The following is a 27,981-nucleotide window of genomic DNA, read 5'->3' on the forward strand; positions in this document are numbered from 1 at the left end:
CCTGTTAGTCTGTATCCACAAAAAGAACAGGAGTACTTGTGGCACCTTAGAGACTAACACATTTATTAGAGCATAAGCTTTTGTGGGCTACAGCCCACTTCTTCGGATGGTCAGTTTCATGAGTCTGGGGGAGGCATGAAACTGACAAGAACTGTGTCAGTTTCATGAGTCTATTCCATGGGGAGGCATGAAACTGACCAGGATTGTGCCAATTTCAACCAGCTGTCAGGATCCCCCCAGCATATTTCATTGGGTCACGCCCAGACCGGCCGACATCACGCCCCCAGGTTGCTATGCCAACTCATGATGTCACAACAGCCGCCTGGCAGCCCCTTGTCACTCAAGCCCCACGCCAGGCCCACACTGCGGTACCGCCTGAAGCTGCCGCCTCACGGCCCGACGTGCTGACATCACAAACCATTCACGTCACCAACTTGGGGTGTGTGTGTGTGAGGTGGACCCATCCCCAAGTCTAGTTCAGGTGGGGAGGGGGGGACTCAAGGGGAAGCCGCCTTCTGATTGGCCGCCGGCGCTCCCCCGCCCCCAGGCCCTTTTGCGCGAGGTTGAAAAAGTTACAACTCTCGCGCATGAGCAGGAGTCAAGGCGGCGCGGGGTGGGCGGGGCCGGGCCGGGCCGGGCCGGGCCGGGCGCGCGGAGACGCCGTTGGGGCGGAGCCAGAACGAGGCTAGGTATGGCGGAAGGGGCCGGAGGTCCGGGTCCTGCTATTGTTTACGCGCGGTGAGCGAAGGGGGCGGGGCTGGGCTGGGCGGCTGCGTGCGTAGAGCGCTGAGGTAACGGCGGGGGGGCTCTGCGCGTGCGGGTTGGTCATGGGGGGGTGGTAGCGCTCGGGCTCTCCCCTTAGAATGGGATCAGACAACTCCAGCCTTCCTCAGGGGGTGCCCCTGAGCACCCCCATTCTCCCACTCACCCCCCCGCTGGGTCTCACCCCCCTCAATGGGGGGCGCCTGAGGAATTGGGGGCTGGGGCCCTTCTGTAGCGGCGGGGTGGCTCACACTACTCAGCTCTCCTCAGAGAGGGCGCGTGGGACTCCCCCCCCCCCCCCCGCTGGGTTCCTCACCCCCCCCCGCCCTGACCCACACAAGGGGGATCTTGGGGGGGCGCCCCTCTTCCCATTAAGAGTGGGCTGGGCTGGGCTGTGTGTATAAGACAGACCAGCCCTTTCCCCCCAGGGGTGTGTGTGTGAGACTTTAAAGGGCCCTCTTGTTTTCTTCCCCTCGCCCTCTGAGCTGTGTGACTTTTGCCTCTGCGTCCACTTTTCCACGTGAATTTTTCTGGGGTGGGTTGGCACGTGGGGGCTGCACTTTAGCAGGCTGGCCTGCCCTGTCTCTTCTGCGTTGGAACTCGTGAGGGCTCAAGGTTTGGGGGTGCCAGATACTGTCCTGGTCTCTCGTTTTGCACATGCCCGTCTGGCACTGATGAGGTATATTTTTGTTGACTGGTGGAATGAACCTTTTTCTGGGCAGTAGCACACGTTTTCCGAAGCAGGTTTTTGGAGTGAGTTAAATGTAATTTGAGTGCAACAAAACTAATGCAAGCTGAATAAAATAGTAAGTGGGCATGTATGGATCATTCTGAGCTAGGGACTAAAGTGGACTGTACTGGGGACTAAAAGTAGGGCAATATTTCTGCACTAACATAACTTATGTAGCAATGATAATTATACCTTTATATTGTTTTTATTATTCTTGCTAAAACAAAGTTATTTATTTAGCACTAGCAATGTGTCTGTTTGTGTTTGAGAGGTAGGAAATGGGATGTAATCTGTATCCAAAGTACAAAATTGTCTGGAGAAACATGGAACACAAAATACAAGGGAGGGAAAAAGTTATTTGTAAATATCTCATGTTTCGGTGATGCAAACAAGGTGATAAGTATGGTCTCTTAAGTTTTACATTTAAGTACAGTAATTACACTTTACTTTTCACTTAACTTTTCATATGTAGGACCAAAAAACAAGACTTCATGTAATTAAGTCTTCAGCCTTGTAAGTACATGAAGCTTTTTTGGCTCTTAATATGTAATTCATTGACTTTTTCAGGTCTCTAACAAACATGTAAAATATTCAGAATCTGAAAAATTCACATTCTCTAAATAAGCCTCAAAAAGGGTTGCCACGTTTGGCATAAGTTACAGGATGTGACAATTCACCTACATAAACCTGGGACGCACTTACTTTTCAATGCTATAAATTAGACTCTTTGGGTATTTTGTAGAAACATTGGTTATCAGAATTTGGTAAAAAGTGAATGTTATATCCTTTCCAACTAGCTCAGTGGGCAAACTAGACAAGTACGTTAGTCCCCTCTAGCATGCACTAGACTGCAATGATGATTGAAATATTAGTTTATTCTCATTTGTAGGTTCACTTTATTCACTAGATTTCGCAATACAACAGGACCACTCAAGCAACCTGAAACACATTGGTGGTGTGTTGCACTAGCCTAGAATGATTTGCACTTCGTGCATTAGTATTAATAGCTATCCTTGATAATGCTGGGCTGCGTATGTACAAAACAATATGGGAGAAATTAACAGAAATTTATAATATTAAATAAGCAATAATTATGTAGTATTAAATTGTTTTGAGATATTGCATAACTCTTATTTCATAAGGTAAATTGAGTTGTAAAAAGACTGTTACACTTAGAGGTCCCATGTAATATCAGTTTTGTTTCAGAATTCGCTGGGCCTTAGTTACCTTGCTCATCCTACATGAAGCACAATCATGACAGATCAAGAATATATCCTATGCAAATGGAAGAACCGTTTATGGCCAGCAAAGGTGAGAGCATTATGGTACCATTTAAATAGGTATAGGAATGAGGAGAAACTTTGTGGAGGTTCCCTCCCATCCTCTTCAAGATATCAGGAAAAGATAGGGAGTGTGGGAGAGGGATGCGTCATATGATATGTGATCAAAAGCCAAGAAACTTATTCTCCTTGAAACTTCCTATTTGGAGACAACACCAGAAATGAATTACCTAGGCCAAAAAAATTGGAATTATTGACAGGGACAAATCTTATTTAGAAATTATGATTTCCAAGTAAACATGATGTTGATGATTTGTGTTTTGCTAGCATCTAGGAACCCCAATCCTGGACTTATGTATATGGACCCATTATATTAAATGATGCACAAACAGAGGCTCCTGCCCCACACAACTTACAATCTAAGTACACCGCTACCTCGATATAACGCCACGCGATATAACACGAATTTGGATATAACGCGGTAAAGTAGTGCTCCGGGGGGGGCAGGGCTGCATACTTCGGTGGATCAAAGCAAGTTCAATATAACGTGGTTTTACCTATAACGCGGTAAGATTTTTTTGGCTCCCGAGGACAGCGTTATATCGAGGTAGAGGTGTATAAAATGAGAGAAGAGATGGATACAGACAGATGGGGGCATACAAGGAAGCAACGAGACAGTATCTGTCCGCATGATCGGCAGTGATCTTAGCACTCCAGCAGCCTACCTGTTGTCAGTTTTTTTCTGTTCCTCACAACAAAGGAGAGTTTTGAAGGAAAATGAGTTAGTTTTGCAAATATTTCCAGGGAGCTTCTACCAAGCATGAGGGGAAGCATCAGCGGAAGCATGAAGGTGCTTGTTTGAAAACTTAGCAAATGGGTGATAGAAACTGACCTCGTGGGCCAAGCAGAGGCGGGAGTCTACTTTAATACTGAATGAGAGATGGCAGGTAGAGTGGGGATAGGTCAGGACGGACTTTAAAATGACGAAAAGAAGTTTGTTTGATATGATGGCGAAGAGGGAGCTAGGGAAGTGTTTCTAATTAAGGATGATCCCATACTGTCGGCAGATTTGTCTTGAATGTTCGCTGGATGGCAAGGAGTTGAAGCCAAATGTAAGCTGTAATAGATAAGACAGGGTTTCCCCACTTATGTGGGAGATGCAGCCTCATTCCCTGTCATACTTTAAAAAATCCTTTTATTGAGGGAAGATAACTTTTATATTAACCTAATGTAAAGTCAGTAAGGTCTGCTTGATGTAAAGTATCACTTTACTTACCACTTTCCTGCTTAAACAAGTGAAACGCTTGGTTTTGTCACAGTGCATTTTGTTAAATGTATTCATAAGCATGTTCCCAGTTTAATTCTCCAACTCTTCTCCTTAGTTTCTTATCGTTCCTGGGAGGTAGTTTAACACAAGAGAAGGATGTACTTATCTGTGCCATATTCTTCATTCCTGTTATTTCCTTTATAATTTGTCTGTTTTCTTTTCCTCAACTCCTTTTCACTTCCTTTGCATAATTTTTTCCGGTACACTTTAGCTTCCTTTATACTAAATTTTCACTTACTGTTCCCTGTTTCTTCTGCAAGGCAACCAGAAAGAGCATCAATCATCCAAAACATTGTACACCTCTACCTCAATATAACACTGTCCTCGGGAGCCAAAAAATCTTACCGCATTATATTGAACTTGCTTTGATCCACCGGAGTGCGCAGCCCCACCCCCCCGGAGCACTGCTTTACCGCGTTATATCCGAATTCGTGTTGTATCGGGTCGCGTTATATCGAGGTAGCGGTGTACTTGCTATTTTGAAACACAAGCCACCTGGACTAGATGGGAGTTCTTAATGGAAAAGGTCCCTCATGCACAGTTATGTTTTCATTGTAAGATGCTTGTTTTGTTAGTAAACTAGGAGTTTTGTAATTTGAATTTATTTAGGAGATTTTAATTTATCCTAAAAGAATCGTAATATGCATTTACGAATAATAATGTTTTATATTTCCTAGTGCAAATGGGTAGTTTATTTTAGGAAAACTAGAGATCTTTATTGGTTCCCTGTATTTTAGTAGATTTGGATATAAGTATCAGAAGGGTGCTCATAAGATACATCATTCTTAACCTATATTCAACAAAAGAGATCTTAATTTGTTCCAAGCATAGTTAATCTACTTTGCTGCGTGTTTGCTCCTGTTACACAGTTCCTGCAAAACTTGATATATGTGCCAAAATAAAGACACTAAGTTGCCACCAGGGTGAACGTGATCTAAATACCCACATAAATGCAAAATTTGTTTTGCACGTTGTCTATTTAAAGTTTCATTGGGCATAGGCAAGGGTAGGGGGAAAGGAATAACAGCACTATTAGCAACTATTAGCAACAGTATTCTGTTAAATGGTTTCTTATATTCACAAGATGCTCCAGAGCTATTCACTTCAGATTTCATTCAACAGCATGAAGCAAAACAAAATGAGATTTGGGACAATCTGGTAGAGAAGTTGGCACCATGAATATCGAGCACACCTTTTGTGTTGATCTGCTGCAGAAAAGATCAGACTAAAATAATGTAACAAAATATTCTAAATCAGAGAAAGCAAGTACACTTATTGATGTTCTTAAACTTAATTAGTTTGATTGCTCAATCCAAGTCTCTCGCCTTCCATGGGTTAGTTGTGGGAGGGCAATTTTCTCTGTGGCATAGCTGAAATTTCTTTCCAGGCTGACACAAACACATACTATTTTTGTTTGAAAGTGGTTCAGATTCTCTGGGCAGGTTGGAAAGTAAATTGGTTCTGTTTATTTTCAGGTCAGCAAGTGTGAGAAATAACAAGAATAGAAAAAAGCCTTCAGATTAGAAACATGAAACTCTGTGGCCTTTTGGCTCTGTTAAAGGTTATATCCTGCTAGGGGACAGACTTGATTGAATAGAATCTCTTCTATCCCTACCTTCTGTAAAATTAGTTTTCTTAAAATAGCCTCTTACAACAATCATGGAATGTTTGTTTCCATGGAGTGATATGGCATCTTCTCAGACCCGCTGTATAAAAGTCACAGGTAAATATATAAACTCTAGCAAATGCTCCTTAAAAAAAACAGTTACAGTTTGAGGAAATGTTGTATGTGTTGACTAAAAGCTAACACTGATTTTTTTGTGTGTGTGTGGGGTACTTTCCAAGGTTTCAGGGACATTAGTGTGCATAGGTGGTGCTGTTCTGTTAATAGTTTGATATGCAAATAATATGTTAAATTATCTGAGGAGGGGGAATACTTAATTTTAAGATGGTTTCCATTGCATATCCCAGATCCAATATAGCTAGGACTAGGCTTTTCCTTACAACATAGCTTTCTGAGTTTCTCCTCAGGCCTTCACTTGGGCTGCATGCTGTATGACATCTTTACTCTTATGAGCATTGTGTGCATGGCTGTAAAAATTATACTTTTTCTTCATTTAGGTTTTATACGAAAACAGAACTTCCAGAAGACCAATTGTTGCTAAAGCAAAAGCAGCCTCTTTCAAAGTTGAAATACTCGGTCTGGAAGAACAGTTAAGTACCCTTTTCATTAATCGTCTTATATTTAAGAATGCAAATATGTGGCAAACATGCTGTAATCATTGATTCTTGAAGCTGTCTCTAAAACCAGATTAATTGATTTCTGAAGTGTCTTGTTGGCTAACCAGAATTTTGTGTGACAGTTTTTAAATGCATAAAATCTTATGACTGAACAATTGTACTAATATGCCATTCTTAAACTGTTCTAGGCTTTGATTTGAAACCTGTTTCATGGTCATTAAAAGTAGCAAAGCCTCCTGGTATTTCAGAAGGCAAAAGTTAACATTTCTTTTTTGATTACTATACTTCCGTATACATGTAATTATTGAAATATTTTAGATAGTGGGCTTGATATCTTCCACCTTACCAGTCAACCTCTTGATTTTATTATTGTCCTTACAGTCCATACTAACCAGCAAGTTGCAATGTTTTTCTCTCAATATGGCAGTTGATTTGTGCTATTCAAAATACTGAGGAAAAGGTATTGATTTCCTATTGTCTAAAGAAAACGAGACTTCTAAAACAATGTAATGTCATTACTAATTTAAGACTTGAACAATTTTACTGTTCTTTCAGGACTAATGTGGACTGTACGGACACGGAGCCTTTGGAGGAGGAGCGCATAAAAATCATTGCCTCTGAATTAGGTGGGATACTTTACTTTACATGGGTGGTAGAAAAGGAAGAACTAGGTGGGGGAGTATCTAAATACCTGACTCATTCGTTTCCCTGGGAGGCTTCCAAAAATAGTCTCCATGTGGATACATGAAACATCACAAACAGCTACCTCTGATGTTCCCCAAATATGCCATCTCTGTAATGTGATACCAATATGTACTGAGGAGTGACTTCTGTGCAAGCCATGTAACAGTTATTTTTTTTAAAAAGCATATTTAGTAGTAAGACTGTCACCTAACTCCCCTGTTAAGTTATTTGTAATTTGGAAATGGTGTGTGAAGCAACACAGATATGTAAACTTTATTCTTAAAGGCATGAGGACAAATGGGAGTCAGCAGGTCTTGAGTTCTGATTATGGCTCTGCCACTGATTTGCTATATTGCCTTGGGCAAAGCTGCTTCATTTTTCTGTCTCCAGGTTCAATGACTGGAAAAGATGTCTTATACTTGAAGAAGCTCAGGCCAGGTGTACACTAAAAACTGTTGCCAGCATAGCTATGTCGGTCAGGGGTCTGATGAGGTATGACTGATGTCGCTCTGCTGTCAAAAGCCCCTACCGTAGATGCAGTTTTTGCTGGTATACCTTATTTTGTTTAGGAGGCGTGGTATAAGTTATACTGGCAAAAGTGCAGTTTTCCCAATATAAATTGCATCCACGCTAGAGTGCTTTGCTGCTGTAGTATACCAGTATCACATTCATCTGACGAAGTGGGTATTCACCCACGAAAGCTTATGCTCCAATACGTCTGTTAGTCTATAAGGTGCCACAGGACTCTGTCGCTTTTTACAGATCCAGACTAACATGGCTACCGCTCTGATACTTAGTAGCACTATACTGGCAAATCCTTCCAAGTGTAGGCCTGGCCTCAGTCTATTTAGTTTATCCAAGAGAAGGTTAAGAGGTGATTTGATCAGTCTACCAATACTTATATGGGGAAGAGACTTCTGATAGTAAAGGGCACTTTAGTATAGCAGGAGAAGGCATAATGGGATCCAGTGGTTGGAAGCTGAAACTAGACAAATTCAGATAAGAAACAAGGTGCATATTTTTAACAGTGAGGGTAATTCACCGTTGGAACACCTTACCTAGGGATGTTGTGGAGTCTTCATAATCTGAAGTCTTTAAATCAGGACTGGGTATCTTTAGGAAAGAGATGCTATATCAGGGGTGGCCAACCTGTGGCTCCGGTGCCACGTTCGGCTCTTCAGAAGTTAATATGCGGCTCCTCGTATAGGCACCGACTCCGGGTCTGGAGCTACAGGCACCAACTTTTCAATGTGCCGGGGGGTGCTCACTGCTCAACCCCTGGCTCTGCCGCAGGCCCTGCCCCCGCTCCACCCCTCCTCTGAGTCTGCCGTGCCCTCGCTTCCCCCCACCCATCTCCAGCCCGCCATGAAACAGCTGATTGGGAAGTGTGGGGAGGGAGGGAGAGGCGCTGATTGGCGGGGCTGCCAGGGGGCAGGAGGCGCTGGGAGCCAGGGAAGGGAAGCAGATGGGGGGCTGCTGACATATTACTGTGGCTCTTTGGCAATGTACATTGGTAAATTCTCGCTCCTTCTCAGGCTCAGGTTGGCCACCCCTGTGCTATATAGCTTAACAAAAGTTATGGCCTTGATGCACAGTTTACTGGGTGAGGTTCTTTGGCCTGTGTTACGCAGGAGATCAGACTAGAAGAGTGTTGTAATAGTCTCTTCTGACCTTAATGCCTGTGAATCATTTTCCTTATGGGTTTCCAGCTTGCTTCATTTAGTTGGTATCTCAAATCTGCATGTGGAAAATGGTCTGATGACCATTTTGGTAGCAGTTTAGTTATATGCTCTTTTATTCACTTTTGCTCTTCCTTCCCCTGTGCTAGGCCTTCCGTGCTGCACTGAGGGAGGCATAACGGAGAATCTTGGCCAGGATGTGTTTTAACCTGTACAAGTCTATTTAAAATTTGTAATCAGAGAGAAGCATGAGCCTTTTTGTTAGCATTTCCTTTCTGCCTTTAAAAAACTAATGGTGCTTTTTGCCATGCATTCTGTGATGCACTGTGCAAGAGGTACTATAAAAACAGTACATTATATTTTTAATACACAAAGGAAAAGTAGTCATAACTTCTTGCATGCCTCTTTCAACAGACCAGAGGAATAAACCTAGTCACCCTGTGGAAGAACTGAAGTATCGGAAAGCTCTTAAAATCGCTCTAGATATTTTGAGTGCCTCTCCGAAACAAGTAAGACCTTCAGATGAGGGACGAACTACTCGATCAGCCCAGAAAGAAAATAAAACAAGAACTTCATTATCTCCTCCCGTGACTAGATGTCCAATATCTTCCCCAAAAATAAAATTGGAAGGGGGTGAGACCTTGAAGAAAAAAAAGAAACAAAAGACAACCAGTCCACAAACTGATACAGAAAAAAACAAACGAAAATGTCGGCTCAGTTCCAAGGAGACGGCTAAAACACATGGAAACAGAACAAATTCTTTAGTATCTAAATCTGGGGACTTTTCTAGCACATGGAAGTCAGAAAGCCAGCATTGCAAGACAGCTAAATCAAAACTAAAAACATTAACTCAACAGAAAAAAGTAAAATCCAAATTGTTGCCAAAGTCCAAAACAGGAAAAAGCTCATCGCTTTTGCTAAAAGAGAATGAGAAAAGGAAGAAAGGAAGAAAGAGACCAAGAGATGCAAGCGAATCCTCATCTCCTAGCACTAAATCCCCAGATGATACAGCACGTGTTTTTGTTAGAGAGAGTACCCCAGTATCTGCTTCCTGCAATTCTACTATGTTAATATCTGCTGGAAAAAGGCCAAATGTTAGGGGTTTGCCCAAAAAGAGATTACTGGATTTTTCTATTACAAGTACCTCACCTGAATTAGAGAGTAACAGCAGTGAAGAAAGAGACACTCCAGCAAGGAAATATAAAATGTTAGATGGGAGCAAAAAGCCAGTGAATTCAAAGTGTGTTAGCTGGAAACAAAAGACTACTGCAGTGTCACCTCTGCACAGAAAAGGGGGATGCATAAGTGGCCCTGAACCTTTATCTGGGGCTTCTCAACACACAAATTATTCTGATAGCCCTCTTTCTGAGTTTAAAAAAGAGGAGAATAAGGATACTTCATACAGTCCTGTGAATAAAACTAAAAACTGTCAGCTACCTGATTTTGAGGAAGACGAAGAAGGTAAAGTATTTCAGTGGGGGAACTAGGACTTTTATGCCATTTGATGTTCAAATATTGCTTATCTATTATTGTGGGAAGTTGCAATATCTTGAGGAAGGTGTTCTCTGAATACTCATTTTATACTAAAGTCCATCATGGCCAGTCCCTCTATCTGACATTTTTTGTTTTGTTTTGTTTCCCTGAAATTTAAATGTGGAAACAGTTCAGTCATATTGTCTAGAAGGAAGATATTTCCCTGTTGGGGAAATTTCAGAATTGCTTAGTGAGATGGACAATTCAACACTTTCTCCATTCCAACAATGCTTTGGATTGAAAGTTAGGATACAGAATAATTTACCAGTACTAGATGTGATTTACTAAATTTTATTTTTGTTTTTTATTAAACTCTTTATTTAGGAAGTTTTTGCAACTTCTATCCATGTAAATATCCGACACAATACAATAATCATTACAACAATGAGCTTTTGTTTAGAGAAACGTTATACAGTGGTATAATCATTGGCTCTCTCTATTAACAAGATGTTAGTGTGTGACAATGAGCATCTTTACAGTACCCATGACATGTCATTTCTGCTTTACTAAATGTTTTAACTTTTTGTGCAGTGCCAGATTATTATCTATTTTGCAGTTCAATGTTACTAAGAAATATAGTGGGAACTTGCAAACCTTCCATTAATTGGTAGGATTTTTACTGCTCTTCAGCGTTCTGATAGTAACTGATAAGTTTCTTAGCACACTTTTTAGAGGTTCTGGTTCCTTCGCTGAACAATTCACATGAAAATCGCACAAGCATTGTATTTTAATGCCTTGTCGATTCCTACTGTAATTCTCCAGTGTTAATTCTTGACTTCAGTCTCCTTCATCGTTTGACCTCGGCTTGATGTTTTACTACTTGAATATCTACAGTTTCTACATCCATTGACAAGTGTATTATTTATAAGGAGGCAGATAATCTTTGGCAATACTTGTAGTTTGAGCAGTCAATTTCACACCTTGCCTCTCTTACCACTCTTTTAGAGCTTATTTTGATTTCCTTTTTTCCAAAATTCACTGTTCTAAAGAGCGTTAATTGTTCTTGCTAATTTGTTCTATTTCTAGTTACGAAGTCAGTTAAATTAGTAACAAGTGTTTAGATGCTTCCTTTCCACTACATTTTTTTTTCATAGACTTGAGTCTTAGTCAAAGCCAAGCCATAGCTTGCTGCTTTCTTTATTTTCTTACTGTGCAAAGAAGCAGGCTAGTACCATATCTACAAATATATTCTTATTTCTCTTCAGTGTGTGGGTCAACACTGAACTGCTTATTTATGGATTAATCTGTATAGATCCTGTTGTGTGGCTTAGTGGAATCATATGATGCAGACAAGTAGCCACCTCATGGCAGCCCAACATGCAGTCCCTCACCTCAGTTTCCCTTCTTGGATTCCCTAGATAAACTCCGCACAAGGTTTTTCCAGTCTGGTTGCCACTGCCTTCTGTAGGGTTTAATTTATTAACTTAAAGTTCAAAACTAAATGCAAAAGTCGCCTCTCCAGCCTTTATCTGGTTACAGCCAAAACTCCCCTGGTCTGGTCAGAGTCCCCTCTGCCTTTGCAGGCTACTCCCAGTTCTTCCTAGCTGGAGCAATTCCCTTGGGCTCAGGGTCTTCCCTGCAGGAGCTCCTCTGCAGTCTTCTGAGCTTCCCCCTGACTGCAGCCACCTTCTGCCCTTCATATGGAATTGCCTTATTCCCCTCAGGTAGGACTCGTGTAATCAGGGTTGGCTTGGCCCCAGGCTCTCCAGCCCAAGGACAAGCCACCCTTTAAAATATGGCTAAATACCTGTCAACTAATGTGTGTGCATCATTTCATATTTGAATAATTATTTCTCCAGTACTCAAGACTGCTACTTGCTTGTCTGTCTAAAATGTATTGTATTATTTCCTTCAATTCAGGCATCCCATGCAACCTTTTGACTTTCTTCCTTTCTCTGAGTCATAAGGATTCTACCCTAGCAGAAGTCTCTCCCCTTCCCTTTTTTTTCTTTTAAAAGATCCTTGTTGTTTCCAGACACTTATCTACAGAAGTCTGCTCCTCTCCCCTTCCTAATTTCTTAAGCACTTAACTCAATATTCACTGGCCAGATTCTGATTTTACACCAGGGTAAGTTTGAAGTAACTCCATTAAAATTAAATTGAGTTGTCAGTGTGCCTAGGTTAGAATGCGCAATGGCAAATTGTCATAGCTTAATAGATGTAACGAACTCAGTAATTCAAAATACTATTGGGATATTTTTCAATTAAGATACCTCGCATGACCAGAAAAAAATATGATAAAACAATTCTTCTCACTTCACTGACAGGATTGGAATCCTCTGATCTGTCTTTGAAGTTTAGCTCTCCAGGAGATATCTCTCTCGATACAACTTTGGTAGATGAGGCGGAAGAAGAGGAAGATGAAGAACTTCCTAGTATTCTTTTACGTCAAGGTAAGAAGAGAATGTAACTATTTCTTTGAGCCTTAGAGTCATTGAAGACTTAACTATGATTTAGACTTTGTTTACTAATAGCTTGGTAACAAACAAATGTTTTTATTCATTAGACTTGTTCTTGTTAGAAACTGTGAATGTTGTTTTGTTCATTTGAGTGTGGCAACATGTTCATGCACCGCTCTAGAAGCTGCATGCAAACTCCTCTTAAAGGAATCTCTTCAGGCCATGCTGTCTTACCTCTCTGCTCCCAGAAACATGGGCTTCTTTCGGGCCTCTGACAGTCCATTTCTTTTACCAGTACAAGAGTAGTCTTTGGAAAGAGCTGCGATGATGTGATGACTTTTGTCTTTCTTCCCCCTCACTCCAGGTGTGGGTGAATGTCAGGGGATGTGTATGCTGTCCAGAGGGCTGGCCCACAACATTTTGGCACCTATGCTACCCCATACCCCCTTGCTTGGGCCAAAAATTTGAAAGGTCTCAATTCTGCCTTCTTCCTGTTCTTCTCCTCTCGTGGTACTGCTCTGCTGCCTACCCCAATAAAGGAGAACTTAACAACTTAAAATGCCTTGTTCAGAAATTTTAAGTAACACTTAACTTTCAAACACCTGAACAGCAAATGTAACTTTTCTTGTCTGCATAGTAAACACTGGCATTTTTATCTGTTTGAATAATCAAATTGGTGCTTTCCATGCCTTCCTGGTTGCAAAGATTTGAACTGCTTCCTGAAGGTCCACAGTCTGGGCCAGCTCATGCTCTATTGAGATGGTTGCAAGGCCAACCAGCCTCTCCGTGTCATTGTGGAGCATAGATGTGTTTTTATTAACTTCAGCTTGGAGAAGCTGTGTTCTCCACTGGCAGCTGTTACAGGAAGTGTTAGAAGTATGCGCAGAGCAACAAAAGCATTTGGAAAGAGGGTGGTCATCTTATTTGTGCACATATATTCCAGAACAGCCTTTGGAGTTGATCCTGCTGAAATGTATCTTGAAAGGGTTTTCAGTTCATCACCTAAATCACTTGCATCAATATCGCGCATGTCATCATGTGTCAACACTGTCTCTAGTGCCCTGCATTGCTGGTGTAGGTCTTCTTCAGGTATAGTGAGGAGCTTTGGAATATCATACAACATCCCAAACATACTGCCTCCACTCAACTTTCCCATTATGTGGCACTCGGTGGTTTCAGTGTCAGAGAGAATGTTCCCAGATGTTGCTTCAAAATTTGCCATCAATGAGTTGATGCAGAGAAAAATACATAGATGCTTTGAATTACATTTAAAAAATTCAGCAGCTTCACTAGAAGCTGACGCTGCATCACTGACCCACCAAGTTCAATGAATGAGAACTGCATGAGACAAAAAAAGCTCGAGGGTTTAACTCTCGGATCCATGTCTGCACTCCTCTGTTCTTTCCTCTCATGTTGGCACCATTATCGTAGCCCTGACCTCTCATGTCCGCTATCGCAATTCCCATATCTTCCAGCTTTTTAAGAAGCACATTTGTCATACCAGCTCTTGTTGTACATCAATGTCAATACATTTTAGAAAATGCTTTCTGACCGTCACCATTGCAGGGACATTTTCACTAGGTTCTGTTGTTGTTACAAAATGCACCATTAAAGTCATTTGTTCCATATGGCTGATGTCAGATGTGCGGTCGAGAATAACAGAGTAATATTTTGCTGACTTCAGATCTGCCACAATCTTCTGTTTGACTTGTTGCCAGTAACTGTGTGATCTCGTTTTGAATTGTTTTTCCAAGGTAGTGATGTGTGTACGTTCTTGGGTGGTGACTCTTCTTAGGTGCTCCTGGAGTACAGCATCAAACTCCGCCATCAGCTCCACAATTTTAAGGAAGTTTCCATTGTTTGGCACATACATCCGATCTGAAGTGCCACGCAGTGCTAGGTTTTGGGTAGCAAGCATTCTCACAATGGCAATGAGCCTTTTCAGAACATTTTGCCAGTAAAGAGAGACTGATGCAATCTTCTCTTGATGTTGATCATCTATGGTGGCCTTTAACATTAGTCTCATCTCAAGCTCTTTCCACCTATGGAATGCTCTCTGGTGATTTGCTGCCTTCTCATGGCATGCCAGATTTCTAGCCAGATTTTTCAGGTCCTTTGTTCCTGTAGAACCCAATGTGGTTGGAACATTAGACTGGAAGAGTTTGCAACAAAAACAGTATGCAGCATTCTGGGTTTTTGAGTACATAAGCCATGGCCTCTCCACTTTGTCACCATTGGGGATTTCACGCCAGTAATGTGTTGGATGGAAACTTCTATTTTCATTGTCTTTGGCGAACATTACGTTTTTCACTTGCTGTGGCCCATGCAGTACAAGGAAGTCCCTCAGGCTACTGCTCAAGTGGGTTCACAGTCCTGGATCATCTAGACTTAAGGAACTAAACTCAGCAGCAGCTGTTTCTTGCGTCTCCACCATACTCTTCTCTGATCTATACTTTTCTTCAGGAATGTGCATGGTTACATCCATTTGAGATGGAGATATGGATGCTGCAGTAGCTGCCAGGTCACCTGCACTCTGACTAACTGGACGATCAGGCATCTCCTCACCACTCACATCCTCACTGGGGCTGGCAGGCTCATCGTGAACATTTGTGTCTATTATCTCAGGAGAGTTCCTTCCTGCTTAGATAGAAAAGCTTCCTTTGCTTGCTTACTTTCTGAATGCTGCCCCAGAGGGGCATTTTCTTCTTTCACTCATGACTGCTGTTCTGTGCCAGCTATAGTGGCTCTCAACACTCAGTTGAAGGGGGCAAATAAGCAGGCTGGTAGCAGGGCCTGAATGAGGGAAGATATCAGTGTCTTAAGGGTCTAACTGGCTCCTACTACTTCAGTTGACTGCCTGTTCTCCTCAAGTGGGTTCAGGGAAGCAGCAGGAAACAGGAAGCTCCCTGAGAAGCTGGTGTGAATCAGTCCAGGCTCCTGGGGGTGCTAGAGAGATACATAAGAGACTCCTCCTCCTCTCTCTCCCTGCAGCTCCTGCTGCTTTTTGTTGTTTCCTCTCGCCTTTTCTCCTGCCTGCCTGTTATGTCTCTTGTGCCCTCCTTCCTCCAGCACAGCACTCCACCATCTCGGTGCATCTAGAGCAGAGAGAATACAGATGCACGAGCAGCAGACACCATTTTCTACACTCTGGGTCCTAGTGCGCCCCACCCCATCTGACACCTGAGGCAGCCACCTCAGTTCGCCTCATGGTAAGGCCAGCCCTGGCTATCCAGTCCCAACACGGAACTAGAAGTATCCACTTTGCACCCTGTCACACCACTCTTGCTTCCCTCTAGGCATAGTTCACAAAAACTTCTATCCTTGTCTCCTTGGCTCCCTCATTCACCTTCACCAAATCTTTGTCTCTGTCTGATCCATGTTGGAGGACACTCCAAAAAGTTGTTATGCCATTATGTAAATCAATGGTGCACTCTCCTCTTGAATACTATGTGTGGCACTTGTTACCCTATCTTACTGATGATGAGAATGATTAGGCCATGTAAAAAACTCTTGTACAAATAGAGATGGAAAAGATTGGGCTGGTTTACCTTAAAAAAGGGATAATGACAAAAGGACATGGTGATAACATACAGAATAATGACTAGTGTAGAGACTAGCTTAGGAGCATCTGTTCTCCTTGTCTCATAACACAGGAACAAGGGAACAGCTAATGAAACTGAAATATAACAAATTCATATCCAATAAAAGGACTTTTTCCCCACAGAACACATAATTAGACTGTGGAACTTGTTGCCACAGAATGTTGATGAGGCCAAAAAAATTACCAAGATCCCAAGAGTGATTGCACTTATCTGGATAGCAATATTATCCAGGATTGTTATAGTTAATGCTGATAGTGTCTTAAGGCCTGCCACTAATCTCTAGCTATTAGGGATTGGGTTGAGATTGTCATAGAGGGCAGATTATTTCACATTTGCCAGCTGCAGGGTTGCTTGCATGTTCCTCTGAAGCATCTGGCACTGGCCACTGTTGGAGAGGACACTGGACTAGATGGACCATGAGTTTGATCCAGTTTCGCAATTCCTGTGTTCCTAGGAGACTAATGGAGATACTGAGATTGTAAGATCTCTGGGGCAGGGACAGTCATCTTATGTATTGTGTACAATGCCTAGCACAAAGGGACCCTGTTTCTTAGCGTAACTTGAGGTTGTAGTTCAGGGACCTTGTCTTATTTGTTTGAACATCAATGATGCTATGTAAATATTACACTTGTCTAATTATGTAGTCCAATTAACTTTTATTTTTGTGCTGTAGAACCATGTTCAATTGAACCAGGGATGTTGGTCTGGTGCAAATTGCGAAGATATCCATATTGGCCAGCAGTGGTAAGTACAGCACCTTACTACTTTTTTGAAAATGGGATCCAAGGGTCTGATTCTGAAATCCTGTATGGCTGTATTGAATATCTTCAGCCCTCACTGACTTCAGGATAAGCTGAGAACACTCAGCACTCTTCCCTGTGTTGTTACTTACATTGGTTCAAAATCTTTGAACAACATTTAAAAACAACGGCTACCTGAAAGCAGGATAGATTTTTGCTTTCCCATGGCAAGGTGTGCAGTGCCGATCTGAGCTTGCTAGATGAACTGTGAAGGATTTTTATGCACAGAGACCAAAAGGCATTTTAAAGGTTTTTACTTTTATTTTGATTTTTACTTTTTAAAATATCAGGAACTTCAATGTGTAGACTTTTCTCTAGTTTAGCTGGAAGAATATCTTTTGGGGAGGGTGTGTGTGGAGAAAGGTATGTCTCAAATGTCTTATTAGTGCTTACTTCCACTGAAAAACGAGGTTTTTTTGGACAAAAAATGTCTCTATTATAGATTCAAAGTGCTATTTAGGCATTTGAATTAAATTATTTTTTAATGAAAAACAACCCACTCCCCAAAGCTTTATCCCCCTGATTAAAAATCAGTGCCTTACTAAATTGCTCATCTGTCTTGATTCTTGTGATGTTTCCCTCATTCTCTAATCACTGTAATATTTTGGGGTAAAGAGAACCTGTATTTTGGATGTAAAAAACGAGCAGGGGCAAAAAATGTGTGTTTGTGAAATCTCTTGACATAATCTTTAAACCCTATAAAGTAGAAAAAAGGGCATAAGCCCAATATTTTTCCTTTTCAGACATCACTGGGAACTCATCAGTCACCTTTAAGAGACAGATGTTAAGGATGACATGCTTGTTGAAGTGTGTAGCTGCAAGTCTAGGGTGACCAGATGTCAAGTGTGAAAAATCGGGACGGGGTGGGGAGTAATAGGTGCCTATATAAGAAAAATCCCCCAAAATCCCAACTTTCCCTATAAAATTGGGATATCTGGTCACCCTATACAAGTCTGGTGTCTAAAGATAGAGCACTTGCTACAGATTCCAGTATAGAAGGTGATAATCACTCAGAGAGCTTTGTAATACATAATAAATTCTCCATTGAAACCCATTCTATTAGGTAGTAAAATCTCATGAGTTCCTCCTTATTCATTGCGTTGTATTATGTTGCTACCTGTCAGAACAGCCAGCAAAGTGGTCCCTCTTGTGGCTGTTAACACGCATTACTCTGTTCTGAATAGGAAAGAATGATTAATGTACATCATAATACAGTGTTAACAGGTAGCATCCAAAGATGAATTAACTCTAAATTATCAATTATTCTTGTCTTTAATTTGTAAATTTGTTTTGATCATGCTACTTTGCTTTTTTCCATTGTGCGGCAATAAGGGAATAAATTCAAATGAAGTAAAACAAATTGCATAATCAAACAACTAACAAAGCCATGTGTGCACATGCTATTCTTAATGTACCAATTTTATTTGCTTTATTTGTTTGCCTGTTAGACATAGTCAAGTTTAATCTATTTTCTGTAATGATACATGGAGAAATATATAAAAATGCAAGTGGAAATAATGTGATTGCTTTATAAGCAATCAAGTTTCTAGAATATTAACTTGTCTTTATATTTTCAACAGATAAAAAGAGTGACGCGGAAATATAAAAAAGCAAATGTGCTGCTAATAGAAGCGGGTATGAATAACAAGAAGGCAAAGGGGTATATTTTGTTGATTCTGATTAGTTTCCTAACTTCACTTACCATTTGTTAGAATTGTGCTAAGTGCCTTAACAACCAGGGTAATAGAGGCATTCTGAACATAATTCCTTTTGCTAGTACGAAGCCCAGCACAGCCAATCATTCTGGTTTTGAGTTGGCATAAAGTAGCTCTTAGCTGTTAATGGCATGTCCACCATGGAATCCTGTTACAACTGCCAACAACCTCGAGAGGTCTTCCTCATCCCACCCCTTAAAATGTGCATGGCTTTTATAAAACTTTAGTTCAGTGTGTTGCAGATCATACAGAAGGATTCTTAACTTTACAAAACGGCATATGTTGAGTAAAGGTGGATGTGCCTGTCCTTGTGGGTTGGCTTAAGTCTGCAAAGCAACTTAAAACTTGCACTTCAGTCTTCATGTGGCCATCTTTATCTCTGTAGCTGAGGACCACTGGACATAGCTTCCCTCAAAGCTCGTCAATGTCACTCCTAAATCAGTTGTTCTGTTGTCTTGTGCCTAACCCAATTTAGCATCAAACAATTCCTTGAATATGAACTGGTAGCTTATAAGAATTAAAACTGGTACAAATTCTATTCTTAAACTAGTTATGGAACCTAACCTGCAGAAAGATGTAGAATTTGGGGGGCTGTGGGGTGAGAATCTAAGCTTGTCTGTATGCACTAACTATGTTCCTCTTTTTTTTTCCCCATGAAGTTTCTCTATAGGTCTCAAAAATCTAAAGCACTTTGACTGTAAAGAAAAGCAGAAGCTAATAGTAAGTACAGTAATAAGAAGCAGGTGTCACATTTTTCTTCAGTATATGACATTACTTTAAAGCTGAATCCCTACTTATTGGCCGTAATTGGTCCTTTATTCCATAATAAAATTTTATGCAAATATATCTTACCTTTTTTCAAATCTATTGTTCGTATAACTTTTTTCAGCTGGAATGCAATCTTGAACAAAGTAATTAAATGTAGATATTCAAGGCATGATACGTCTTTCAAAATGGAGGGCAGGAGGGTGCATTTGAGGGTGGGTACCTCGGATTGTCTCTGGAACTGGTTTTCGTTTGACTTACTGCTTCCAAGCTCAAAGCTCTCTAAGTGCCTGTATCTGCAAGGTAATCCATAGCTAATGGCTGTCAGCATCTGGCTTCCTTTAACTGTCTTCTTAGGACAAAACCACATTCAGCACGCATTGCAGAAAGCGTTCTTTAGTTTCCTAGCATCGACCAGGCCTAAAGGAATTTTTGCTTGAATCTGTCTAAATGGGTGGCAGTTTGGTAAGTCATAAATGCTCCAGTTAGTAGTTACATAATTTTTACCCCACTAGAGCATACTTGTGAGACCGAGCTGAAGTTCCAGCGTATTACGGCAGCACAGTGCATTGCTTCTGTTCCCGAGCGTTTGCATTTTCATTGAAATTAGTTTTAGGCTTTCAAAATTCAAATCAAGCCTTGAAAAGACAAGTGCCAAAAGCATTGCCCAGCCAAGAAGGAATCCATAGGCAAATAATCCATAAGACTCTCCAAAGTACTTTCTCAAAAAACTTGTACTTGAATTGTCTTCAGGTTTTTAGTATTTTAAAAGTACTTAATATTTTGTATTATTTATTCAGTGTGGACTGAGTTCTCTCATAAATGTCTAACATGTAAGATGAGCTACATTATATTCACTAGGAATGGTTTTTCTTAGCGCCTTTTAGCATGTGTATTTTTGTGGATTGTGTACTAATATACAAAGTGCATTGATTTCAATAGGGTTTTCTATATCCTTGAAATGGATTCATAATAGTATGTACTCTTTTTAATCTACATTGAAAGCTTATAGATTTCTAAAATGTGTATTAACCATTTTAAAGGGATCAAATTGTTCTTGGGTTATATGGATCAAATGGCTGTTACACTATGTAATAGACAAAATTAATCCCTCTGCTTTGGAACTGCAAGCCATGTTCTCTCCCCGCTGATGCTGAGTAAGATGAGCTTTAACTGCCCTTTGACCTAGAATAGATATCCCAGTTCACCTGTGAGCTCTGGCAGAGGGAAACCTGCAGCTAAGAGCAAGTGGGAAAGGAGTGTGTGTATGTTTACAAGGCTGAAGACCAACAAATTGACCGAATTGTGGGTGTTGTGTACATTCTGTGAAGCAGGGAGATGTGGATGCTGTTTTCTGTCAGTCGGTTAATGTAGTTGGCTGGTTTGGAGTGTATAAAGTAAAGCTTGCTCTTTGTGAGGGGAAGAGTGCTCAGGCACCTACAACCATTCTGTCTGGGTTGTCAAACAAATGCATTCTACAATCAACTTCCCAGTGTGACTGGACTCCCAGAAGATGACTTGTCCTGAGTGTTCACCAGCTTCCATCAGTAACCCTAACCCTAAATGGGGTAGGTGTTAAAATCTGAGTAGCCTGTGGAGCCATACTCATTTAAAAATCTAATTACTTCTGTGCTAATTGCAGGATGGGGGAGATTGAAGCTCAGCCCATGTTAGCTTGCACTTCTGCAAGCCTTAAGAAATCTTCAGATTCCTCTGTAATGCAGTCCCAAAACTTGGGAACCATTTCTCCCCTTGGAAATAGAAACAAGCAATTTCATAAGCAAGCCTTATCCATTTTATGATGGCAAATGGACACATTACTCTGTTGCAGAAAAACACTGACCAAACATCCCTGCATTATTTTTTGATTGGTTGAGAGAGGAGGAATTATTCAGTTTAAATCCAACCTGTTGACTTTTTTTATTGTAGGACAAAGCCAAAGAGGACTACAGCCAGGAAATTGAGTGGTGCATTGAATTGATTGCTGACTACAGAATTAGAGTAGGTAAGCAAATGGGTCAAGGCTGTCAACCATGTCCTTTCTAGTATATATCTATTGCAATATTGTCTTTCTTTAGATCCGGTGGAGCTTAGGCCCTTATACTTACAGGACATTGTGGTAGAGTAGAAGACTTGAGACCTGGGATTTATTGCAGGCTGAAGTTAACTCTTCCTTCTTGTGCCTCGGTTTGCCCACCTATGTGCTAATTATACCTCACTGGATGCTGAGTCTTCATTAATCAATATTTTCAATGTGCTTTGAATCCTCAGAAAAAAGTATACACCTGATTTTCTAGTTTATATATTATATCAAGTCTGCAAGAGAAAATGTTCAAAGCCAAGAAAACATATTCCTGTTCTGCTCCCCTCACCGCAGTTATGAGTTAGCTGTGCTAGGGGTTCTGTGGTCGCTCTAATTTTGTAGCACCATGCATTGTGTGGGCTTCACAGGGGCCACCTGCCGTGGGCTGGATGCCATGGGAACTGAAAAAATAATCAATATTTACACAGTCCATTAGAGACTGACAAATCTTCACAACGCCTCTTTAAAAAGTAGGTTTCCCCATCTTATGGATGAGGAAGAAGCTGAGGCAAGTGACATGCTCATGGCCAAAAGAGTTGCCCTACAAACTGGGATTGGAACTCAGGTGTTCCTGGCTCTCGGTTCTGGCATTAGACTATTGGGCCACACCTTCAGACAGGTCAGTATTTAGGCTTTGAAATGCTCAGTTGAAAGGTGCTGTATTATGAGCAATGTGGTGTTTAGATAATGTGCTGAATACCCTTCATAGCTTGGAAATGTTCACCTGATCAATATTGGCACTTTATCTGTGCAGGACACCTTTAAGTGGCTTCTCTGTTTTAAAATTTGCACACTGTATGCCTGTTGCACTAAAGTATTTTAATGGTTGAATCATGTCTTTATTACAGCACCTTAAATTTAGAATATTTACAGCCTAAAAGCTGTAAAGTTTCTTTAGGTGCAGTCTTTGCGTAGAAAATCTCAAACTTTTGTTTTCAGAGATTCTAATTGGATTGATAAAGGTTCCTTTATTTTTTTCAGGTTGTCGTTCTTTTACAGGATCCTTCTTGGAATACTGTGCTGATGACATCAGTAAGTATTTCCATGGTGAGGCTGGGTTTTTTTCCTCATGTCCATGTCAGCCAGTGTAGATAGCTTCCTATGTATTAGTCTACCAAATTCTTGCAGTTAGATTTTCTGACAACATACTTCAGGGATGCCTAAAAATTTTGCTGTTAACTTGCCTTTTAATTTTGGAACTGAAAATATCTGAGTCAGTTTTTATAGCACATGTTTTTCCGTGCTCGTGCAAATGAATAACAGTTGTTTCATATTGTCAGATCAGAAATACCTAGTTGCCTTTATCTCTTCCCGTCAGTGCAGCCCCCAGAGAAAAAGAGATGGGGCAGGGTGAAATCCATACTACTTTTTTTTTCTCAAGACACCTGCTAAGACCTGGGGCGCTTTCCCTTATTTGACACACTGCAAATGGTTGGCAAGGTACCCGCACCATGTGTTTGTAGGTAGTACTTGCTTCTTCACAGTGAGCTGGGGAGGGAGAACAGGTGTAAAAAATGGGTGAGCTGCCAGAATAAGGAAGTAAGGATCAGGCGTAAGCACTCCAACTATTAGGGATATAGAGAAAACATCAAGACTTCAAAGCATTGAGTTAGAATGTTAGGAAGAGGGATCAAGAGAAGCATTCAGGGGGAGGGGAGGCATTCAATGTCAAATTAGGCAGGAAACCGTTTTCCTGTCCCATGAGAATTGTTGAGTTTTTGAAAACTTTGCCATCTTGAATTGGGACAAAAAGTAAATCTTAAACGTTTTGGCAAACTGAAAATCGGGGTGGAGGGTGAAATCAGAAGAGCAATCAAAACATTTTGATTTTGACCTTTATTTTTTCTTATAAATTAACTTAAATTTCAAAACAAAAAATCATTTTGACCCCAAACAACCTGCCTTTTGAAACTTGTCAAAACTGACCTTTCCTGCACAGTCCCATACGCTAACTATAGCATGATATGGAAAAGAGGGATGCACTAAGCCTGCAGATGACAATGGGAGATGTGAGGGTCGTGTTATCTGACCTACAGATTAAGGTGGAGGTGCTGCCTGACTCATGCCAAAGATGGCTGTTGGTCTCTTTTAGGAGAGGTTTCTGTTCCTAGGCCTGTTCTACAGTTCTGGGTGATAAGTTCTCTTCTCGTTTCCTGGCCACTCTCTTGACTTCTGCTGGTGGCATGGCACCAATCATTTTTCTTTCCTCCTCAGCTGCTGCTCTCTGTCCTGACTACTGTGCTTCTTTCCAGCAAAATGCCATGTCTTCTGTGCACTGGCTTATTTTCCTGGACATGGTTCATTTTAGAGCAGATGTAATGACTGGCATAATTTAGCCTGTTTTTAATAGACTCCATAAATTTACATATTGCTAACAACCCAGGCTGCATTTTTCTTCCACCTCTATCCCCTGATAATCCTGTCCTCTCTTGAACAGACTCCGTCCTAAACATGCCATATTATAAGGTATTTGGTGAGTTGGTCACTACTGTAGTGACTAGGATGAAGGTAAAATCTAAGTTCACTCCTTCAGGGTTCTCAGTGCCTCTTATCAGCTGTCTGTCTTTTGGACAGAAAGCATTTTGAGGCAAAGACTCCTTATCTGTATCTCACCGAGTGTGTGCAGCTCTATACACCAGCAAATAATAATGAATTTAATACACAAGATAGATCATAGTTAGAGAAGACATCTGTTGTCACCCTTCAAGGAATAAGCTGATACGTATAAGCACTAGGCAGGAATCTTTCCTGTTTTATTTTTTACTTCACTCGGCCCAATCTCACTGTCATCCAGAATTGCACAAATAGCAGTGTGCATTATGGGGTGCCTTCATTCTTCGTCAATCAGACATTGGCTGCGGATGAAGACCTGATGCCACATTAGATCAACAAGTGGCCCACTTCAGCATGGGAACTCCGATGTTCTGAGAACAAATACATTTCAAAACCACTTCTATCCGAATTTCAGTTCTTTAGTTTCTTTTCTGGCATAGTTAAAGGTTTCTCTTCCAGAATCAAAAATATTTTATTTTTCTTATCTGCAGTGTATTTGGATGCAGTTACTTTAAGGCTGGCTTTCCTTTCAGGCTATCCAGTTAGAAAAGAAGTTAATCAAGGTAAATTACGAATGACCTTCCCAGTCATAGCAGAGGAAGACCTTGAAGAATCTTTGTCAGAAACTGCACCTATCAAACCCTCCAAGAAAGTTCTTCCTGATAGAACAAGGGCCGCCAGAGACAAAGCCAACTCAAAGATAGTTGACTTCATAGTGAAGACAAAGGGGGCAGAAGAGCATCTTTTGGCTATTTTGAAAAGCAAAAAGCAGTCCAGATGGCTGAGAGAATTTCTGAATTCAAGTCAGTATATGACCTGTGAGACCTACCTTGAGGATGAAGAGCAGTTGGACCTCGTGGTGAATTATTTGCAAGAAGTCTGTCATGAAATAGATACCAGGAAGCTGGATGTAAAAAATGGTGATAGAATAAAATTTATTTTGGATGTCCTTTTGCCTGAAGTAAGTGAACATCTTTACTGTTGTTTGACCTTGGTTCAGAGACTTGCTGAATGTTCCCCAGTCATTGAGTGATATTTGAGCTAGACAAGTTAAAATTAATGGGCCCAGTTTTTAATCTTGGGTTCTTCAGATTAAGTATCTGACTCTGGATTTAGGCAACTAAGATTAAAGGTGGACCCTTTTTATTATTATTATTATTTATTATTATATATTAATAATATTAAACCATGTTTATGTGGCTCAGCCTTGGGAGGTCAAAGGTGTCCATTTGGTTCAGCAGAGCAATCTGAAAGCTTACATGTATATGTTTTTTTAAATATTCTTTGAAAATAAAGTGCCAAATTAGCATTCTGGGCCTCCTGCTGGTGTTGCTATCTTGTTGAAAAGTGAGTATGCACACCAGCATAACGGCAGCTCTGTCTCCATTTATAAACCGTTGTCCAGCTTGATTTATTCTGAAACTTCTTATGTAAGCACCAGTTTAAATATCAAACATTAATGGTTTGTCAAAAATTGCCTTATTGTAGAATAAGAGCGCTATACAATAGCTCTCTGGGCTCATGTATTTCTGGTGTCACAAAATGTTACCTTTAGGGAAGATGGCTGCTTCTCACAGTATGCTAATTATAATTTGCCTTTCTGAAATGCTTTTATTATTCCAATCTCTGCATTTTTAGAAAATTACACAAACAACTTTTCCTAAACTCTATAAATACTTCTGTAATGTGGCCTATAAAAAGAACTGGAAAAATCCTTGTAAGGAACTTTTCCAACTTCTATAGAAACTAAAATTTCTTTAAAACAAAATTTAAACTTCTAGCTCTTATGGCTGCAAAAAGATCCTTCCAAGTGGGTTACAGGGAAAGTTTATTTCCTGAATTTCATTTCTTTAAATACACACTTTTTTTCTAAAAGCACGATGAGCGAACTTTACTAAATAAGGTAAAATCTTATTCCAGAATTTTGTTCATCTGCTGAGACAATTTCAGTTGCTGTTTTCAGATTATTGTTCATACAATTTAAACTTTAATTTTTCACTAGTATCAATAAACTCTGTTCTTACAGGCCATCATTTATGCAATTTCTGCTGTGGATGATATAGACTACAAGAAAGCAGAGGAGAAGTACATAAAGGGACCATCTGTCAGCAAAAGGTATGGTGGTTATTGTAATCTCCAGAATTTTACTTGTCAGACTTTTCGCCTAGAAATTAGCCTGATTCTCACCCATCTTTGCATAAAAAATCAGCATGTAGCCCCAACTTTCAGTTCATAAGGAAATAAGACTCATTAGGTTTTACCTTGTTTTCTCAATCAGTAAAATCTTCTCAAAAGTGGGCTTTTCTAGCCGTCCCTCAGCTTTTGCAAAAATATTACTCTATATTCATATTTAAAGCAAGATTTGACTATTCCAACATGGAAACTTGTCAGAAATTTTAACTCCTTGAAAAACTTAGTATTTGGCTTTTCATCTTACTTTAAAAAAAAAAAAAAAAAAAAAAAAAGGGCTAGAGTCTTTGCTCCAGTTCAGTCCCCTTTATGCTGAATGCGTGGTGCTCAGAGGTTGTAATGTGGCTGAAGCTGCCCAGTTGTGAATTCTGCTGGTGGAGGGGAATTCTTAACTCGCATAATGCTGGTGCAGTGTGCCTTTGCCAGCCTCCTCCCTGGCATAAGGGGGCATACCAGGGGAGGAAGTGAGTTTGGAGTGGCATGGGGAGGGGATAGAATGGAGCCAATTCTCCCCAGGCCAATTCTCTGCTGGCATGTGGGCCTTTAGGAACCATATCCCTCTGTCTGAAGTTAGAGCAGCCCATAGGCTGATATGTATTGAGCAACAGTAACTAAACCCAATTAAATTGGTGCATAGAAGATTACTGCATAATACTAGTCATTGTTTATGTAGCACAGTTGTGACATATACAAAGGGATAATTTGAAGATGAAGAGGAAATGGAGACTCCCGTTCAGTTTCGCTTAATGCATGTACAGTAGGACCTCAGAATTATGAGCTGACTGGTCAACCACACACCTCATTTGGAACCAGAAGTACGCAATCAGGCAGCAGCAGAGACAGGGGTGGGGGTGGAAAGCAGATACAGTACAGTACTGTTAAATGTAAACTAGAAAAATAAAGGGGAAAATTAAAGAAAATTGACAAGGTAAGGAAACTGTTTATGTGCTTGTTTCATTTAAATTAAGATGGTTAAAAGCAGCATTGTTCTTCTGCACAGCAAAGTTTCAAAGCTGTGTTAAGTCAATGTTCATTTGTAAACATTTTGAAAGAGCAACCATAACATTTTGTTCAGAGCTATGAACATTTCAGAGTTACAGACAACCTCCATTCCCAAGGTGTTTGTAACTCTGAGGTTCTACTGTAATCAGTTTTTGATTAAAAACTAGTTTAGATGGTCTTTGTTACGGTGAAAATGCAAACTTCTAGACAAGATGAAGACCCAAGATTGCCGGTATTTAAAAATAACTAACAGATATTCTAAAATGCTTACATTTTTAAAATGTACCTTGACTGCCCACTTATAATTGTAAAGCTAACTTCTTTCATTATCCAAGTGCTGAAATGATTAAATGTTGGAAATATTCCTACTGACAATAGTGTGTTTTGGGTGTGTGTTTTGTTTTTTAAGAAGAAAGTAAGTTTTTATTTTTAAATGCAGAAGTTCAGTGCAATGTTCGGGGTTTTGTGTTTTTTTTTCTTTCAGGGAAAGAGAAATATTTGACACAGAAATTCTAGAAAAAAAGAAACTGGAGCTGCTGAAGACTGACCTTGCCCCTGAAGACAGTGTATAGCAACAGCAGTAGGGAGCTTTAAAGTCTGCACTGGCGCTGAATGTATATCCTGGAGAAGAAGGCA

General features: G+C 40.6%; 1 protein-coding gene across 13 annotated transcripts; it reads left to right on the forward strand.

The window, feature by feature from the left end:
- Window positions 1-624: 624 nt before the first annotated feature.
- On the forward strand, window positions 625-27,941 carry PWWP3A (PWWP domain containing 3A, DNA repair factor). 13 transcript variants are annotated; one of them, XM_065422044.1, is made up of 14 exons: window positions 657-689; window positions 1,965-2,005; window positions 2,688-2,803; window positions 6,221-6,312; window positions 6,896-6,966; window positions 9,118-10,164; window positions 12,504-12,629; window positions 16,911-16,981; window positions 18,618-18,697; window positions 19,412-19,472; window positions 21,447-21,522; window positions 22,582-22,632; window positions 24,687-25,114; window positions 26,180-26,503. In XM_065422044.1, the coding sequence occupies exons 3-14, from the start codon at window positions 2,747-2,749 to the stop codon at window positions 26,387-26,389; spliced, it is 2,370 nt and encodes a 789-aa protein (XP_065278116.1). In that variant the 5' UTR covers window positions 657-689; window positions 1,965-2,005; window positions 2,688-2,746; the 3' UTR covers window positions 26,390-26,503. The 13 variants fall into 13 exon arrangements, with proteins under 13 accessions (XP_065278115.1, XP_065278116.1, XP_065278121.1 ...); XM_065422050.1 differs by lacking the exon at window positions 1,965-2,005 and adding an exon at window positions 27,830-27,941 and having other exon boundaries at window positions 663-738; window positions 26,180-26,268; XM_065422040.1 differs by having other exon boundaries at window positions 663-791.
- Window positions 27,942-27,981: the final 40 nt, after the last annotated feature.

This window comes from Emys orbicularis, chromosome 24 (assembly GCF_028017835.1).
Source record: "Emys orbicularis isolate rEmyOrb1 chromosome 24, rEmyOrb1.hap1, whole genome shotgun sequence".
Taxonomy (NCBI): Eukaryota; Metazoa; Chordata; order Testudines; family Emydidae; genus Emys; species Emys orbicularis.

Excerpts from the sequence above, each read along its gene's own strand:
- PWWP3A (XM_065422043.1), top strand. The coding sequence starts at position 2,747 with ATGACAGATCAAGAATATATCCTATGCAAATGGAAGAACCGTTTATGG. Across the intron at positions 2,804-6,220 it reads ACCGTTTATGGCCAGCAAAG|GTTTTATACGAAAACAGAAC; the intron begins GTGAGAGCATTA and ends TTCTTCATTTAG. Across the intron at positions 10,165-12,503 it reads TTTTGAGGAAGACGAAGAAG|GATTGGAATCCTCTGATCTG; the intron begins GTAAAGTATTTC and ends CTTCACTGACAG.